This window comes from Triplophysa rosa, linkage group LG9 (assembly GCF_024868665.1).
Source record: "Triplophysa rosa linkage group LG9, Trosa_1v2, whole genome shotgun sequence".
NCBI classification, from domain to species: domain Eukaryota; kingdom Metazoa; phylum Chordata; class Actinopteri; order Cypriniformes; family Nemacheilidae; genus Triplophysa; species Triplophysa rosa.
The window spans coordinates 21,874,867-21,893,246 of NC_079898.1; the positions used below are offsets into that span (position 1 = coordinate 21,874,867).

Genomic DNA, 18,380 nt, shown 5'->3' on the forward strand with positions numbered 1-18,380 from the left:
GTCTTTAATCATTCTGTACATGGCCAGTACTGTATGTCTATCTTGTCTTTAACTGCAGTCTTACATCAGTACTGATTCTTAGTGAGTGCACACCTTGACAGATCGCAACTGCCAGAAATCTTTCTATGGACTTTATAGACGACAGCAATAATTGTGTCCTTTCTGTAAACGTGTGCTACACCTCCCGGTGGTTTTGAAAACACTTCAGCTTCACTGTCAATTATCTTGTTAGGTGCTTATGAAACAAGACTGTTGCACACAGAGTGTGGGAAACCTTTCCAATTTAAGTGGAAAAGAGATCTCTTATTGAGATGTTTATTAACTATTTTTTCATACCAGTTTTAAAATAATTAAAAATGAATTTCAATTGAATAGTTAATTGCATTTTAATTTGTTAAGGCAACCTTTATAATCAAAGTTTTCACTCAATCTGTTGTCATTGTGCGAACGCAACTGAAGAATTAAACCTGTCAACAACGCAACAGTCAAAGAATTACAACCATACACAAAACCCCAGGAGACCCCCGTGGCCTGTTAGTTTTGGCAGTCATTGTGTGCAGGTACAAATGGTGCAGGTCTTTGGACACTTTCTAACAAAAATTGATCAGATTTACACAACAATATGAGGACACTTACCAAGGCAGAGCTCATGACAGCCAGAATAAAGGAAGAGGTCACCGAAACAAAGCATGTGCCAGCTCCTTGTACAAGCCATCTTACATTGAAACATGCTGTTTTTGTTTAGAAGGATGACATGAAGACTAAAGCCTCTAGAGATCAAAGCTGGACGCGCTGGTCAGCTTTCCTCTGATCAAGCTAGTTTGATGTTATAATGACCTTGTCAAAGGCTAAATACACATGAGAAAAGCTTGATGAGTGTTCATGAGATGGAGCTATTGTTCCTCTGGCCCTGTAGTCAACTACAGCGATAAGGAAGTAATTCTATGAATCTTTTCATTTGTGTGCCATGAAAATAAAGCTGTGGTTTGTTTGTATATCTTCCTTTAAAGACAGTAATATTTAAAAAGGTTATAGTGTAATGATTATGCATCTTTTGAGTTTTAATAGACATTACAAAATGCACTAGGTACAACTTAAGTGCCATCTCTGTGAAACCAGGCCTAAATGTCCTAGCCAGTCTCTAGACCCTAGTCCTATAGACTAACATCTGTGAAGGAGGCTAAAACTCCAATTTGCTGAGCGACAGCCAAGAAACCTTAAAGATTGACAGAGGAGTGGACTAAATGTATCCGGACACATGTGCAAACCTGGTGACCAACTATCAGAAATGTCTGACCTCTGTGCTTGCCAACAAGGGTTTCTCCACAAACTACAAAGTTATGTTTTGTTCAGGGATCAAATACTTACTTCACTGACTGAAATGCAAATCAATTTATAACCTTTATATAACATTTTTCCCCTGATTTTTTTTGTTGATATTTTGTCTATCAGTTAAAATAAACCTTTCATAAAAATTATAGACCAGGCAAACTTACAAAATCAGCAGGGGATCAAATAATTATTTCCCTCACTGTATTAAATAGAATATTTCAAAGAACTTGATAACCAAACAACATTGGATCCCATTTACTTCCTTTTGTATGGACCTAAAACCACCGTGACATTTCTCAAAATATCTTCCTATGTGTTCCACACCACAAAGAGTCCTTTACAGGTTTTGCACAATATGACAGTGAATAAATGGCGACAAAATTATCCCTTTAAACATTTTTGGTCCTGTTAAATAATCTTTCAGTCAAAGGTTCCTAAAACAACAACTTCTTCATATAATCCGTAAAACCCCTTTTCCCACCATTGAACCTTTTCTGCACCAGAAGTTTTTTGTGGAGGTTGCATACAACCCAACAGAGTCCATCCATTTAGGAACCTTTATTTTTAGGTATGTACCACAAATAATAACATTTTCACAATAATGCTTGAACATAAGATGCAAAGCATTTTCATTTTCTTACAGAGAGCATTGCCAATCTCTGTAGTTGATGGATGATCAAACCACCTCTATGACACGCCCACCGACCCAAAGTCATTCGACTGCAACAAGAACATCTGTTCAGAGACCTACATCCATCTCGAACCCTTCTAATCCTTTGGATGCAAGAAACTAGGCCATCAGATTTTAAAGAAGCTTTAAGACGAACCCCCATATGCAAATAATAATGCATGCGCAGTGTTGATATCCTTTGTCTGGTGAACTCTTTATTCTGCTCTATATTGTATCCATCCATAAACGATGTTTCCACAAATTTAGCAAATCATCAAAGAATGCAGTACTTTAAAATAAAATTGAATCTAATGCATGCAGCGTCCAGTCGATCTCTGGGAAATACAGGTGCGCACAATATTGTTTATGGCATTATTCACGCGCGCCTCACAAAGTAGTGGTTCATTTCAAATCCTGTTTTGAGATGAACATAGACTACTTTAAAAGTCCACCAAGGGCCGCTGTGAGTTTATAGATCACTTGAGCAATTCACTTACCGCGGAACGGGCAGACGAACGTGAACATCTGTACATGAACATGCATCTGGGGTAAAAGCCATGAGCTCCCGCATCTGTCTTGTCCCGTTTAAATTTAAACCCACAGTATCCTCTAAATGCATAAAGTCTGGTGCCTTTTCGAAAGCTTCAAAATAAGAAAAAAGATGGGGTGGTTCCACGTATGCGCACAAAGTTTTTTTTCAGTAAGCAATTCGCACTGAAATTGGGGTTTTGTTTTCAGTCCAAAAAAGTTGAAACAATTCTTCATGATCGTACGAGAACGAAGTTGAGGCCGTCAATGTAAACACCATTTAAAATCTCGCGCAAAACAATTGTAAGGATAATTCCCAAGGTAACAAGCCCGTTAGGGTTAATTATTCCACGCGCCTTTGTTGACTCCTGATAAAATAGTCCGCGTTAAACTGAACCGAGGTCGCAGAAAAGACGCCGCGCCGTTAGTTCCAGTGCGCGGGACATTCCTCTGCCTTGATTTCCCAATAAAAAGAGTTTCTATGTGATCCAGAGGAAGGGGGGCGAGATGGTGAGAGACGCAGCTCGAGACGTCCATACGTGCCTTATCTTAGTGGCAGTGACGTGATATTGCAGCTCCAGTCCTGAGGCTCGGCGCTTTCCATCTCACTCCACGGCGAGTCAGCAGCATCCTCCATCCGTCAAGGATTGCGCTCTACCTGCTACCGGACCCTAGCATCTCTTGAGGGAAGGGCAGACGACGACTGATTGCCACAGATTCACATTTGTTTGGCAGACAACATTTTTAGCCCTCGTTCTAGAGTATAACATCCCCGCCGCTCACTTCTGTTGCGCTCTCATCACTTGGTTGCATTGAGGTGATATAAAGGAGCGAGATGATGATCCAGCTCGGAGTCTAATGCATTTTTGCTCATTGACCATCTTGTTGCTCCGGACTTACATGATCGGCAATGGGAGATATTGATTCGCAAGGGAGCGACGCGTTTTATTTCTAAAGGATGTTTCCAAGTATGTGGGAAAAATAGCCATAGCTGTCAGAGTGCAAGGTAAGTCTGATGAAATTATCCTTTTTTATTATCACGATTCTTGTTAGTATAGATACGGGTGAATAGATGTGTGTCGTGCGGAAATGAGATGGCCCTCGCCCAAGTTTATTTCTCTTAAACGCATCCGAGTTAAAGATCTGAGTTGCATAGTTCATTGTATCTGCCTCTGATTAATGCGAAGCAAACTACGTCAATATTTCAGACGACTCTAACCTTACACCAGGGCAGCGCGAAGTTAAACGACGATAGACGAGTTTCGAAGGAAAATGACATGAAATGGAGTTTGGGCGCCGACTGTATATCAGATCCGTTTGGTGGTTTATTTGACCACATTCACATTTGCATCCCCAAAACCCACTACGGTGGGGTCTCGTAAGAGGCTGGACATATAAAAACACGTCTAATCAATTTATATTCCCAGTGACGCGACAAACTGGAGCGCTTTTATCATAATCCTCCGAGCTGGCTACACTGCAAGCGCACGACGCGACACAGCGCACGGGCTGTTCAAGTAGTGCGCGGTGGTTTCTAATGTGCGCCAATAATGTGTTCTCTAACATATCCACGTTTAAACTGCATATCGCAACGTGTCTTTCGATGCAGTGTAACTGTTGTCGCATTTAAGGTGACACGGGCATGAAAATAAAATAAATGTCAAATAAAGGTTCGGTTTGGGAATGCTGTGACACCGCACACAGCTGCAATGCCTGCAGGATTCATGCAAACAGGACATCGAATAGCTTTTCCCCTGCTGGATCTCTCTCTCTCTCTCTCTCTCTCTCTCTCTCTCTCTCTCTCTCTCTCTCTCTCTCTCTCTCTCTCTCTCTCTCTCTCTGCCGCCTTTCTTTCAGACTTCTAGAATATTTGGGGATTCAACACACTTGCGCACGCGATGATAAAACGCATAGCAGATCGTCGCAGAGACAAACCTGTTCACATAGAAATGAAAGTTTTTATGCGCAATGGAAAGGAACGATTGCGCTTCCCTAAGGTTATAAAATGCTGAAAGTACGCTGCTTTTCTTAAACGACCACGCAATGCCACAAAACGATCCCTCTCGTTCACTGAAAATATATTTGGTAAATCTAAAAACGAGTAGAAAACCCGACAGAGTCTATGGAGACCGAGATGTGGTTTATGCGCGCAGACATGTAGATCACTGCAGAATTGCGACACATCACCATCGACCAAATAAAACACGTTTTATGCGTCTAGTGTTTTTAAATCTCATTTTTGTTGACGAAACATAATCACAGCCCTTTTTATCCTCTAACGAGACTCGACTTAACGTCAATAAAGCAATTGATTGTTAATGATCACCGCGTCCGACAGTGTCACAAATTCAGCCACAGTAAAGATAATTAAACGTGAAATCATCTTATAAAATTATCATTTGATCATCGAATATTATGATGTTGTTTTATCCCGCCAGCGCAGATGCCCAAAGTTATTACCCCCAATTTATTAAACACCACAAGGTGGCAATGTTTATCCGAAATGTGTTACATTCCCTTGGAAAGAATCATTTGACCTAAAGATGCAATATAACATTGAGACGCACGTTGCACGATGACTTTATGGTGTCAATAGGCAGCGCAAATGAACATCACAGGTGAGTCTGTTTTGTGTAAAGCTTGATTAGTACATACATGTACACTGCATGGACAAAAGTATTGGGATGCCCCCTTCAAACGAACAGGTTTGACTAATTTAGTCATTTCTATGAGCACAAATCTTAATGTTAGAGCGTATAATGATATTCTAGAGAATGGTGCTTCTAATTTTATAATAACTGTTTGTGCAGGAGCCTTTCTATTCCAACATCAACAAGATGTTTGATTCAGTCTATTGTGGAAGAACTTGACTGGTCTGCATTAAGCCCATTCTGAACCAAACCCAGCCAAACACTCATCACCCAAACTCATCATTCAGTCATTTTGGAACAGAATAAGGCCCTTTCAAAACTGTTGCAACATAGATGGAAACAAAATTATTTAATATGATATAGCATGTAATCTGTTTTGATTGGAATTACTGGAATAAATAAACATGTTTTTGGAAGGGGGCATCCCAATACTCTAGTGTTTTAGATTCATGAATGAACACACTATGAAACGTACACGCACGCGCATATACTAACAATAAAAGTGTCTTAGATTCATGAATGAACACACTATGAAACATACACATGCATACTAACAATAAAAGTGTCTGTTTCTCTTGTAGGCCAAATGACATAGGATGAAGGCTATTCGTAATCTGTTGATTTATATATTTTCCACCTATCTCCTGGTTATGTTTGGATATACTGGCGGCCAAGATTTCTGGTGTTCCACACTGGTGAAAGGAGTTATCTATGGATCTTACTCGATGAATGAAATGTTCCCCAAGAACTTCACAAACTGCACGTGGACGTTGGAGAACCCTGATCCCACCAAATACAGCATCTACCTAAAACTTGACAAACAAGAAATAAGCTGCTCGGAGTTCTCCCTGCTGGCTTACCAGTTCGATCACTTCTCTCACGAGAAGATCAACGAGCTGTTGAGGATCAACGAGTCCATCGTGCACCTGTGCGACGACGCCAAGAATATTCACGTGTTTTTGCATTACGACAAGAATTTTGTGCAGCTCCGGAGGGCGTTTCCATACGATTACAATGGATTGCCGACGAAGAAGATGGATGAAGAGGAAAGGTCGGTGGTGGAGTTTGTGGTTTTGAACAAGGCGAGCCCCAGTCAGTTTGGATGTCAGGTGTTGTGCACGTGGTGCAAAGACGAGTCGTGTGGAATAGTCTACACCAAATGCTCGTGTCCGCAGCATTTAGGCGACGGGGAATCTGAAAGCGTGCTGATGCTCAGTAACGTGGTGTTGCCTTTAAATCCTCAAACCGAAGGATGCCTGACTCCTCAGGTGCGCTCGGCGCAGGTGTGCAACCTGAGCGCGGAGGTGCGGCGCCCGTCCAAGGAGGGTGAGTATGAACCAGACAGCTGCAGACCTTTAACGCTGGAGATCATTTCACAGCTTAATTATATCTTGTTATATCCTAATTATGTCTTTATGATGCCCTCCTGTATTCCTTCACCTTTCCACATTAAACAACACAGATGCAGTTCATTGATGCTATTGATGTCTGATTCCTTTGTTCGGTTTAGATCTCTGTCGACTAAACAGTACAATTCTTACTTGATGATGGGTTTTATTTTCTTGTTCGATATGCCTGGATTTTTCTTGTTAGAAAGGGGTTTCTTTTTTCTGTAGTCTGTTTTATCTTTAATATAATTTAACGTGTGTTACAGCCTTTTGATATTCAGAGAGTTCCCCATTGAAAAATAAAGAGTGCTTTGTGTATCCAGGAGGCAATAAAAAGACAATTTATCATTTGGATTTCCACTTATTGAGGCATAGATAACGCACAGGACACATTTTGCAGCGAGGGGGGTCATTCTAACCTAGTTTAAACACCTGGCAACCTTCTGGCCTAAATGTAATTGTAATGCTGCTGTCAGCCTCCAACAATGACAGGTGTCCTGTCACATGCCCGTCAGCTACCCGGCTTCCTCTCAATACGGATCCTGGCAGCCTTTGAAGGAATTTAATAGCAAGGCAAAATACTAGCAGACATTCTCAGATGATGCACTTGTATGGACTTGTATCGGGGTCACAGACATTACGGCTAATTAGCATCTGTAACATTTTGCAACTGGCACAAGATAGAGATCAACTGGAGGCAGGGATGACCCGGCATATTGTGAAAGGATAAAAGCTCTCAGAGATGCTTGGCTGGGAACGGATGCTGACAGTCTCACTTCAATTCCAGCACAGCCATTCAAAAATAATGAATAATGAGGTGGAGAGAGTGAGCAGGAGAGTAAGGGAGAACCCCTTCATGGGCATTGCGTTTCTACTCGCTGAAAATAATAACCCCCTGGGGAGAAAGTGGCAGTTTTTCCGATCAAGTGGAACACGGTGCTTTGGAATGATCAAGGTTCAGTTCAGTTAAGTAGGGCCTTAATTTCCTTTCTCATTCCTCTTCGAATTAGCTCTATGTCATATTCCATTTATGAGCTTCTAGCTGAAACAAGTAAAAAAATTTTTATTGTAGAATGTGTAATGGGTTAAATGTGAATCAAGTCTAAAATGAATATTAAGTTATTATTGATTATTTTTTTCCTCATTTTTGTGTGACGGTTTTATTGCGACATAGACTACATTTTTAAAGTGAAAGTTCACCCAAAAATAAAAATTCTGTCATCATTTACTCATCCTCTTGTCATTTCAAACCTGTTTGACTTCATTCCTTCCACAGAACACAAAAGAAGATATTTTGAAGAATGCTGGTAACCAAACAGTGACTGCACCCATTGACTTGCATTGGTTTTGTGTCCATACAATAGAAGTGAATGGGTGCAGGTGCTGTTTGGTTACCAAAATTCTTCCAATTATCTTTTCTGTTTTGCGGAAGAAAGTCATACAGGTTTGAAATAAGACGATGAGTAAATGATGACAGAATATTCATTTTGGGTGAACTGTCCCTTTAATATCATCGTCCTTTGTGTCTAAAATCTTCCTGTCAGATGTAAAATCTTACAATCTAAAAATGATGGGTTATATTAACACAGTTTTGGGTCAAAAATGGACAAACCCAAGCGTTGAGTTTCAACCCAAAATGTTGGGTCAAATATAAACCATCTTAATTTAACCCAACAGTTGGGTTTGTTCATTGTGTATCGTGTATGAATTTGTATGATCAGACAAAAAAAAAAACATGCAATTATTAGAAAATAAAGCCAGAATGAAGCCCTGCTCCTAAACTTAACTATGGGACAAACGAATTACAATTCATATAATCTTTGCCCATAGTCACGAATTGCAGTGAGATTGTGTAAAATTATTCAACAGGCCTCAAAACATTCCCTCAATAAAGTTATTTTGTACTAGAACTTTGCTGTTCACCGTAGTAGCGCAGCAGACATTCAATTTTTTCTAAACATGTCAACTAGCTGCGTGTTTAGAGAAGCTTATATGCATCAGCTTATTTTTTTCCCAAAAGATTACGCCGAAAGCTTCTATTTATAGCACTGGCGGCTTTAGTGGATTGCTATCGCTGGTTTAAAAGAACACACGGCCTTGCTGTGGTGTCAGAATGAAGCCCCCGCTCTCCCGGATGAGCATTCAATGTTGCAAGCCTTCAAACAACGGCAACAATACAAGATCTGTGAGGAGAGGGGCCAAAATAAATGGGCGTCTTTGATATCCCTCACGCCTGCTTGTGTGCATGGCAACAAAGTGTGGTCTTTGAACACACACCCACGAGAGGATCGTGAAAAAAAAGTGTTTTTCCGGTTCATTGCTCGGCGCAGGATCATGTGAAGCTAGCCAGCAAAACATGAGCTTGATTATACTTTATGATAACCGTGTTTGAACGCTGCCTCACGGAGGATGAAAGTAAAGTGTTTTGAAATGTAAAAACATATTAGACTTGCATAATGGATAATTATGATGGTGGTGCACATTAAATGCACTTGAGCGGGCATTAGCGATCGTGGTGATATTGCCGAAACTGTTTGGATTTACGATTCTGTGGTGTATGAACATGAGGGGCTTGTTGAACGTGACCTTTAAGCAGGTTTGTGTAGTTCGGTTAAATTAACTCTGTAATTGCAATAAACAGGTCTGAGTTGAAATGGCTGCAGCGTCATTTGAGTGAAGAGACAGCTAATGCCAGGAGAGGCTTTTCAAGTTTTTAAAAAGTGTAAAACGTTTTAATATAAGCGATGTAAATCGTTTTTAAATTGACAAAAAAACATGGCGAATGTAAAACGTTATACATGAAAATCAGTCACAGATGAGCATCACTGAAATATAGATCTCATCATATTAGATATGTTTTCTTGTTGTAAGCATGAACTCACTTAATTTTGATCATTTATGAGAAAACAATATTTGATTCTCAAGAAAATGAAATCTTGATTTGAAAAGATAGTTCGCCCAAAAAAGGAAGATTCTGTCATCATTTACTCACCATCACGTCATTTCAAACCTGTATGACTTTCTTTCTTCTGCTGCAGAACACAAAAGAAGATATTTTGAAGAATGTCGGTAACCAAACAATGGCGGTACCCATTTACTTCTGTTGTATAGACACAAAACCAATGCACCGTTGTTCGGTTACCAACATTCTTCTAAATATCTTCTTTCATGATCTGCAGAAGAAAGAAAATCATACACATTTGAAATGACATGAAGCTGAGTAAATTAAGACAGAATTTTCATTTTCGGGTGAACTATCCCTTTCAAGCTTGTGATCTTTGTAGAAATGTCACTGTTGTCCTTGAAACTGCAGGTGGGAAAATGGAATGGCGAGCATAACTTTGTGCTTAAAGGTAGCGTATAATAGAGACGGCCACCTACAACATTCAACCATGACATGGTTGCTTGATAGTTTACAGCAATATGTGTAATGATATGTTAGGTGTCTATAATTTCATGCCATTATAATGTGATTTTATTATTCCTGTAATGTTGTTAATAGGCCTATTCGTATTTCACATGGCATGGGGTTATTGTTGTGCCACAGGAACATTGTCTCAAAATGGTCTTCATAGTGCTTCCTGTGTGCGGTGGCCATAAGTGGGCCATGCCGAGCCATCCTACGTTCCCATTATGAGCAACTGCTTTCTCTTCTCTGTATCTCGGTATCTTCTCCTCTCCAGGCGCAGTGACACATGATGTGATAGCTCAAAGTCAGACGCTCTGAATGGCGCCTCCCAAATTAGTCGCAAATGAAGCCCTGCTGGAGATGATGAGCAACATCTCGGGGCTTTTCCTCATTACTTTGTGTCTCCCACTCCACCACCCTCAGACGCCAGTGTCCGTTTGCTCTTTTGCCTGACCGCTTCTGGAGAAGAAACTTGTCTGACTGCACTTCAGGGTCCAGGGCTCCTGCATTCGGATCTGTGGGGGTACTGATCTGTCACTATGTGCGAATGACCCTTGTCAGGCCCTGGGCGTCGGAGCGGTTCGGAGCAGGAATTCGGCTGATGCTAATGAAGTTCACGTCCACAGTTTGTCAGTTTGCGCTGAGTCATGTACATGAGGTAATATCCACCCGCTGGAATGCAAAATGTCAGATACGGGGAGAAACGGGAATGGTTACAAATGAGAAGGAGGGCCGAGATGATTTTTAGCATTTTCGGACTTGAGTGTTTGGTGTTTTGCATCCTGAAGTCGATTTGTTTTGTTAACAGATTTCAGTGGGGCTGCTGGGATCAAACTCTGTGTTATTCTGATTATCTAAACTGTTTATTTACCAAAGTAGAAGATCAAAGCAAACCACATCGTAACAAAATGACGGTCATAACAAATATGAGTTTAAAACTGGACCATAAAATGCCTGTAGAGCTACAACTATTATGTAATCGCGATGGCTGGCATTATAACAGCATTCTTGTGTATTCTGTCTAGAGTTGCAGAATATATTGAAATTATAAAATATTACAAATCGCAGTATATTCATATATTTAATATAGTTCAAATTGATTTTACAAACTGAAAGCATTATTATATTACATATTGAATTTGTTAGCAAGTTATTTTCTTATCACATTTTGTTTAATATCACGCAGCCAAAATTCTGTGTTAAAGGGATACATGTAAGTGATGATTTTTGGGTAAGCAGTGTTTTTCTGAATGTAGGATGTTATTAGGATAAAGTTACTGTAAATTTCATCATAGCAGAATCTGACCTTCTTTCCTCTCCCTTTGAAAGAAAGTCAAGAGCTTTCCTTAAAGCTGATATTTGCCAAATTTTTGGTTTAGTTTTAACCAAAAAGTCACAAGTACATAAAAAATCTGTGTTCAAAACTGTCTCGCGACCTTTACCGCTTCATAACGGTAAGCATAACAATGATTTATATAATATTGTGTATTATAATGCATTCTGGTTTTATTTTGTTCATATTTATTTCTCTTTACTATAGTAACCACTTCCTAAATGTATATGTAAAGCTGCTTTGCAACAATGCGAAATTGTGAAAGTGATATTAACTGTAAATAACATGGAATTGATTTGAGCTATCGGGTATGATTTTGTGGGAAATGTCAGTGTAATGTAATTTAACTTCGATTCATGTAAAAGTAAGTACAGTTTTATACATGGATGGCGATAGAATTGCAAAACCAACCTTAGTATTAAATGTATAAAATTAAATTGATAATTTGTATACATTTGTATATGAAGAGTTTGGTTCAAATGTTCAAAAATCATGTTTTTTTATTGTGCATTCCAATTAATATCAATCAAACTGCGTTTGTTTGTTTTGATTTAAGCCATAATAACTCAAAAAATACAGCTAACTAACACAAAAAAAACAAGTTAACATTATAAAAAACATGATTTTTGAAAAAAAAAGTCAAACGGAGTTATCTCATTTTGGAACCAAACTCTTCATATGTCACATGTAGACATTGAAAATAATAATTACTTCCCACGATTGGTTCTACGTGATGTAATTAGGTTAAAGGTTAAAAGTATGGGGTGATGTTCTACTGAAAAACGAGCCCTCTGTTGCTGTGCTGAAAACAGGATTAAAGCTGTGCTGATGGACCGTTTATTGGTAGACTTTGTTTTAGTTATTTATATCGGTCCTCACAGAGAAATTTGTCTCGGACAAACCCTCTTGATTTTATTGTGATATTTAAAAGAATCATCAGGATAACAGCGCTTTCGTATTGCCAGTTTACGAGAACGAGGGCTCTTTATAGATGCCCGGGGCCAGCAAAACCCTCTGCGTTTTTACTGCATAGTGCAGCCTTTTGTTTTCTTTGGATCTCAGTTCTTCAATTTGGAGGCCATATTGAATTCTAGTCATTTTCTGCATAGTTTTATGTTCACAATAGCGTATATTATAGCACTGTTTGCGGGGGCTTTTGCTTTTATGGCTTTTAAGCTTTTGCTTAAAGTCATTGCGAAATGGCAATCACAACTGTTATTTATTGATCATGAAGTGTAGTGGCTGTTGATTTTAACTTTAAGAAAGTCTCCTTGCCAAAATTTCACATCAGTTCAGTCATAGGGGTGGAACCAAATGCAAGACAAGTTTTGCAGAATCCGTTTCATAAGATTTTAAGAAAAACATGCTTTAATAAGTTATTCATTATACAACCAAGAATATGCAATAAAAAGTAAATAAGCGCAATTTTGATATCAAGGGGTGTGTGACTTTAAGAGTGTGTGAGGCACAGATGTAGGAGGGAGGGCTGTTTAGCATTTATCAAGGGATGCAAAGCCTCTGCGGTGCACAAATCATACACAATGCAGCCTTTTTGCAAAGCCAGCATTTCTTTTACATCTTTTATACTAGGAAAAAAATCAAGCTTACACCTTCACTGTCTTCGCTCTTTCCACTTGATGAAAGTACTTTCACACGATCATAGAAAGTCCTGTGGCCTTATGGGATAGCAGAGTGTCCCTCCGATGACCAGAATCTTTTCAGACATACTACAGTTCGTGTTATATTTGTATGCAATGCGAGATGTTCCTGTAGTGGTTAAAATGGCAAACTCTGGGGCAACAATATTCTCCAAAGAATCTGCAGAGGAATGGAAAGTCTTTTGAGTTCGAAGGACCAGCTTGTTGGATGTTTGCGCTTTTAGCGGATCTTGGGTTCTGCAGTATTGTGTATACATACACGCACCATAAAATGTCTGTTTTGCATGTCATCCGCAGGATTGTTCTAATCTCTCAAAGGGAGGAAAGTGCAGCAGCTGTCCATAATTTGTGAATGTCTAGTTGGTGTTGGATGACAGACGACAAACTAGTGCGTTCTAATGCTTGCAAAATTGCTTTCTATGACAAATAGTACTTCTTTTACAAGCTCTTAAGCAAAAAAAAAAACATTGGATAGCCTGAACGATCTTTGCGTTGTAATCTGTTTGAAGCAATTTAGGTTATTTACTGCTTATCTGACTACTACAGGTTAGTGGCTTTTTTGACTATTTGGCTGTATTTGAAAATCATTTCCCCTGTTAAACAGAACAGCCGTAAATCTGTGTGTTTTGATTTCAATGTTACTGTATTATGATCTGCAAAATTACAAATTGAATTGGGCTCACTTTGTCATTTTGTACAAAGGAATCCGTAGCCCAGAGCCAAACAGCGTTGTAGTTATTGGGTTTGTAGATCAGCTGTTTACAAAGTCAAATCAGGTTTAAGATTGTAAAAATGACAGACAAAGAGAAGAAATCTCAAGGCTCCACTTGTGAAATGTTAAGTAAACCGAAGAAAGATTTTACATTACGTATTTAAAATGTCCCGTTTTTTAGAATTTTTGAATAGCTGAAAGCATCTTTATAACAAGCAGGATGCCATTGCGGTATTAAATTAACATTGACAGGCGAGCAATATTTATGCAAATGATTTAATTTTGCATATCCAAAATAATCTTCTGTGGTTATCCTTACCCTGCCAGTCCGTTACTCCCCACAAATGTTGGCAAGTACATAGATGCTTAGATTTCCTGGGAGGTCCCTGACTGCAGAATGACCATATGGTCCTGTTACTAGCATCATCATCAAAATGATGCACTCATGCATGGGAAAATTGATGGCTTTTGATTGGATTCGCTTTGAAATGGTCATCCAATCAGCTGTGAAGCACGCCGGCCGGGTCATCAATAAGTAGAAGTGCTGAGAGCTGAGAGATGGACACTTGAGACTCTGTTTTTGGCTGTTGCTGATTTGATGCATTTTTTAGAGAATTCATGTTCACTCTGTTGATATTCACTGTTTTTGGATGTACCTTTCTAACAGATTTTTTAGTTTTGTCAGAGATTTTTGAGCATGTTCCTGATAATTGTAGAAATAAATAATACAGAAGTGATATTAGATTTCTTAGTTATTCAAGTTAGGTGGGTTATTAAACATTAGTATAAAATTACCGTTATGCCTTAGTTATGATTGACTTGATCTCCTGTGATTTTGCTCTGGAATAACCACAAAGGAAAAAACATATTGAAAATTATAATAAATATTTTTATTAAGCATTACATCACCAGCATGGCAGTTTGTGTAAGAAGTTTAATTGAAAAATAATTGATTATTGTTTGATTTGTCCAAGTTTGTACAAAGTAAATGAGAAGAATGGAAAATATCAAGTCAACTTTTACAAGCGGTCTACACAGTATATAAATGCAATAACTGTAGTGAAATCTATTAACGTTAGCGGCTAATTGTCACATCAATAGTCATGGTCAGAATGGCTCTCTGTGGAGTCTTTGTGTGGGGTTCTCCTGTGACACATTAAGCTGAAGTGTTTTAAAACATTCATTGATTCATTATGCTTGCGTCTGACCCCATTCAGGGGCCATTCTGACCCAGCATTTGTCACTGTCTTATTAGGAGGGAATGCAGATAACAACGGGCACTGAACCGGCAGAAATAAACATCAAATATACGTCCTTAATTAAAGAATTCCCCGTTTGGAAGCTGTGAGGTCATATCCTTTGTAACTACCTTCATTACAGCACATTATTAACCCTTCTTATTTACTTTATTTAGTGGAGCAGAAACCTAAACAGTCCAGAATGGTGGATGTTTTTCTAAAATGTGGATCTGCACAGCATAATGATTGTAATGCAATGAGATTCAACATACACTTTTTTTTTAAATGCATTTGGCAGATGCTTTAATCCAACACCTTTTACCGTGCATTCAAGCATTTGTATGTATGTTCACTGGGATTCTAGCCCACAACCTTTGTGCTGCTAATGCTCTGCTCTATGAATTGAGCTACAGGAACAGATCTGTCTTATAACTTTAATATTTGATGACAGACAGACAGACCATTATAATGGGAGTAGTCTGTTATGTAATATACCCAGTCTCAAAGCAGTTCGTTGTATAGGCACAACATTTGGAATCTGTTAATCCGTGTTCGTGGACATGAATTTCCCCATTATTTCATGTCACTCATCACAACTTTCAATACACGGACCGCGTGTGTATGTACATTTATATGTTTATAACCTGATATAAAAAGAATTCGTAAATATGTTAGGAGTTGGCTAACCAACACCTTACCTCACCCCAAACCCTAAAATCACAGCCGCAAAGGATAATTTTGCTAAAAACGCGAGTGTCACGAGGTGGCAAAGCAACGATAAATGGCTACCCTAACCCCGCCCCTAAATCTAAATGAATAGATTACAGTTCGCGACAAAGTCACGAATTCCCTTGAGACTGTGTCGCAACATACAGTAGAAGACATTTGGTACGATTTTTTTATGACTAATCATATGCAAAATAAAAGTTTTTGTTTACATAATATATGTATTTTGCATATGATTAGTCGTGAATAATCGTTTGACAGCCCTAATTTCTTTCAGTTCAACCAGGTACAGAGTGAAGGTTTTGTGTGTTTTAGTTGAAGCAAGATTAAATATAACCTTCATTTTAAATGTCAGGCAGCAAAATCTACACCGTGTGATTTATTTTGCATGTCAAATTACTCATTAGTCACAAATTACTAGTTTGTCACAGAAATTATGATGAGCTTTAGAAACTGAAAAACCAGCGGTATTGCTTTTTTATTCAGAGACCATTGTTTGAACATGCCTTGTCTGTGTATAACGAGTTTGCATTGGTGGTTTGTTTATTGACACACTTTTGAAGTGGGTGGAGCTAAAGAGCAGATTATATTTTAACAGAACGTTACATTATTTCAATTACTTCGATTTTTGAAATTCTCAGCATGGCAGAAATAAGGCCCACATTATTAAAGGCTCATGATAAATTCTCCATTAATATTCATTTACCTCTATCTGAAACCGAAATAATGAGCACATACTCCATTTCACATTACTGGGGAGTTTAGTTCTCCGGTGTCTCTCGGGAGAACCTTCCGCATCTATTTGGCACAGTTATATAGCACGTAATGCTCGTGGAGTAGCTCAGATTTGTCTTTGTGGCCTGTGGCGTAGATTCCGTTCACAGACTCTTAAAGCGCGGTACAACACAAGGTTATTTAGCTGATCAAAAAATATTTGTCCGTCTAACATGCATTTGATTCAGATTTTATGTGAAGAGCTCACAATACATCGTTCCATGTGTGAAATGAGCTGAACTGATTTGTACGGACGGTGGATGAGTTTGAGCCTTTTGCTGGATAATTCATGGCTGCCTTAGACACTTTGTAATGATAATAGTGACATCCGCCGGGTGCTGATATACTTCTGAATGAAAGTTTTTGTCACGCATCCGGGAAAATAGAGAATTTATGGAAAGCAGATGAACCTCCTGTTTCAAGTTTGACACTTACGCAGAAGAAATATGATTGCTAGACTATTGCATTGTTTTTCTCTCTATAAAGCAAAAATTTGTCTTTGTCACATTTTTACATATAACTTTAGAGAGAAGAAATGGGAGTTAAAGTTGTGACAGGAACTGTCTTAAAAATGAATTGTGACAAGAACAACAAAAAATTTTGATAGAAGAATTGCATTTTTTTATTTGTGTCTTTTATTGTAATGCTTATATAGATACAATATCGTTGCCTTGGAATCAGACATTTTTGTCAGAATTGAGTTATTCGTACTTTTGTATTCAATGTGCACATATTTGGATTTACAATGTGTTTTTAATCCTGTAGCTCAACTTCAAGGGAACCTTATACTGATATGTATGTGTGCGAGTCGTTTCAGACAAAAGCGTCTACCAAATGGGAAAAAAACCTGTAAAATATAAAGCGTTCTTGCTTGTGTGGTAAGAAACATAAAAGTTTCCTTTAACTCGTGTTGAAGTTTAATATTTTAGATTTAATAAGACCATAAATTATTCACTCTTGAAATTCCACTGTATGCAACCGCACACTGTTATGAACGACTGAAAGTAAACAAATTAAAAAGATTGCATTAGTCAAATAAAGCATTAGAATGGAAAAGGGTTATTTTCCTCCTCATTATAATGTAAGAAACAAGCATGGGCTCACAAATAAATGCATTCCCAGAGAGCAAGAGAGATGGGAAAACTGAATGGGCAATGAGATTAACTGGCCTATTATTAATGTTTCAGTCATAAACAGTGATGTGATAGGACAAACAGCAGAGATGAGAGTCTTTCTCAAGGACGATATGAAGGGTTGAGTGTCCGGGGAGATGTGATGAACACAAGCTGACATAACCTTACCTGATTAAAACTGCACTCTATAGTCACCGTGGGACATGGCGTTGAAATCGTCGATGGGGGCCAAGAAGCATGACGTTATTTTCCCCAACACTATTCACTTATTTTATGTTTTACCGCTGTGTATTTGAATGCAAACGAGAGATGCAAGTTCAAACACTTAAAACATTCAAATTGTTGTTGTGACTGTCATATCCTGATTGTGAAATTGAAAAGGCACTTATAATTTAGTCACTGTGAATGTTGTTAAACTAAGCGGAATTGGCAATTAAAATGCCACTTCTGAATGTGTGCATCACATACGTTGTAATCAAACCATATATCTTTGGAATAGGCTGCTGCACTGTAGTAACCCTGTAAATGTTCCTTTATGGAGATTTTTTTTATTTGAGGTTTGTGAATATTTTAACAGCTTTAGTCTTTACGTAGCCTAAAAGTGTACTGTTACTTTACACTTTGGCGTCAAGATGCCAGTAAGTCTTTCACCAGTGTTTCATTTCTAAAGGGGTTTCAAATGTTTTTAAGGTCAGCACTTGCTGTGAATTTCTGTAGTCAGTTTCGGATGTGTTTTTGCCCTGAATACATTTTTATTACTTCACTTTAAATAAGACATCAGATGAAAACCCCACTGTAGCGAGGAAGGCGGGGCGAGAGCCGTGGGGC

General features: G+C 38.6%; 1 protein-coding gene across 4 annotated transcripts in view; it reads left to right on the forward strand.

Moving 5' to 3' along the window:
- Nucleotides 1–3,156: 3,156 nt before the first annotated feature.
- adgrb3 (adhesion G protein-coupled receptor B3) overlaps nt 3,157–18,380 on the forward strand; it is a 144,207-nt gene continuing 128,983 nt past the window's right edge. For 2 of the 4 annotated variants that reach the window (XM_057341393.1, XM_057341394.1), the window contains exons 1-2: nt 3,160–3,536; nt 5,763–6,507. In XM_057341393.1, the coding sequence (XP_057197376.1) occupies nt 5,778–6,507 (730 nt within the window). In that variant the 5' untranslated portion in view covers nt 3,160–3,536; nt 5,763–5,777. Of the gene's footprint in view, nt 3,537–5,762; nt 6,508–18,380 lie in introns of all 4 variants that reach the window. The other 2 variants (XM_057341392.1, XM_057341391.1) reach the window with 2 other exon arrangements.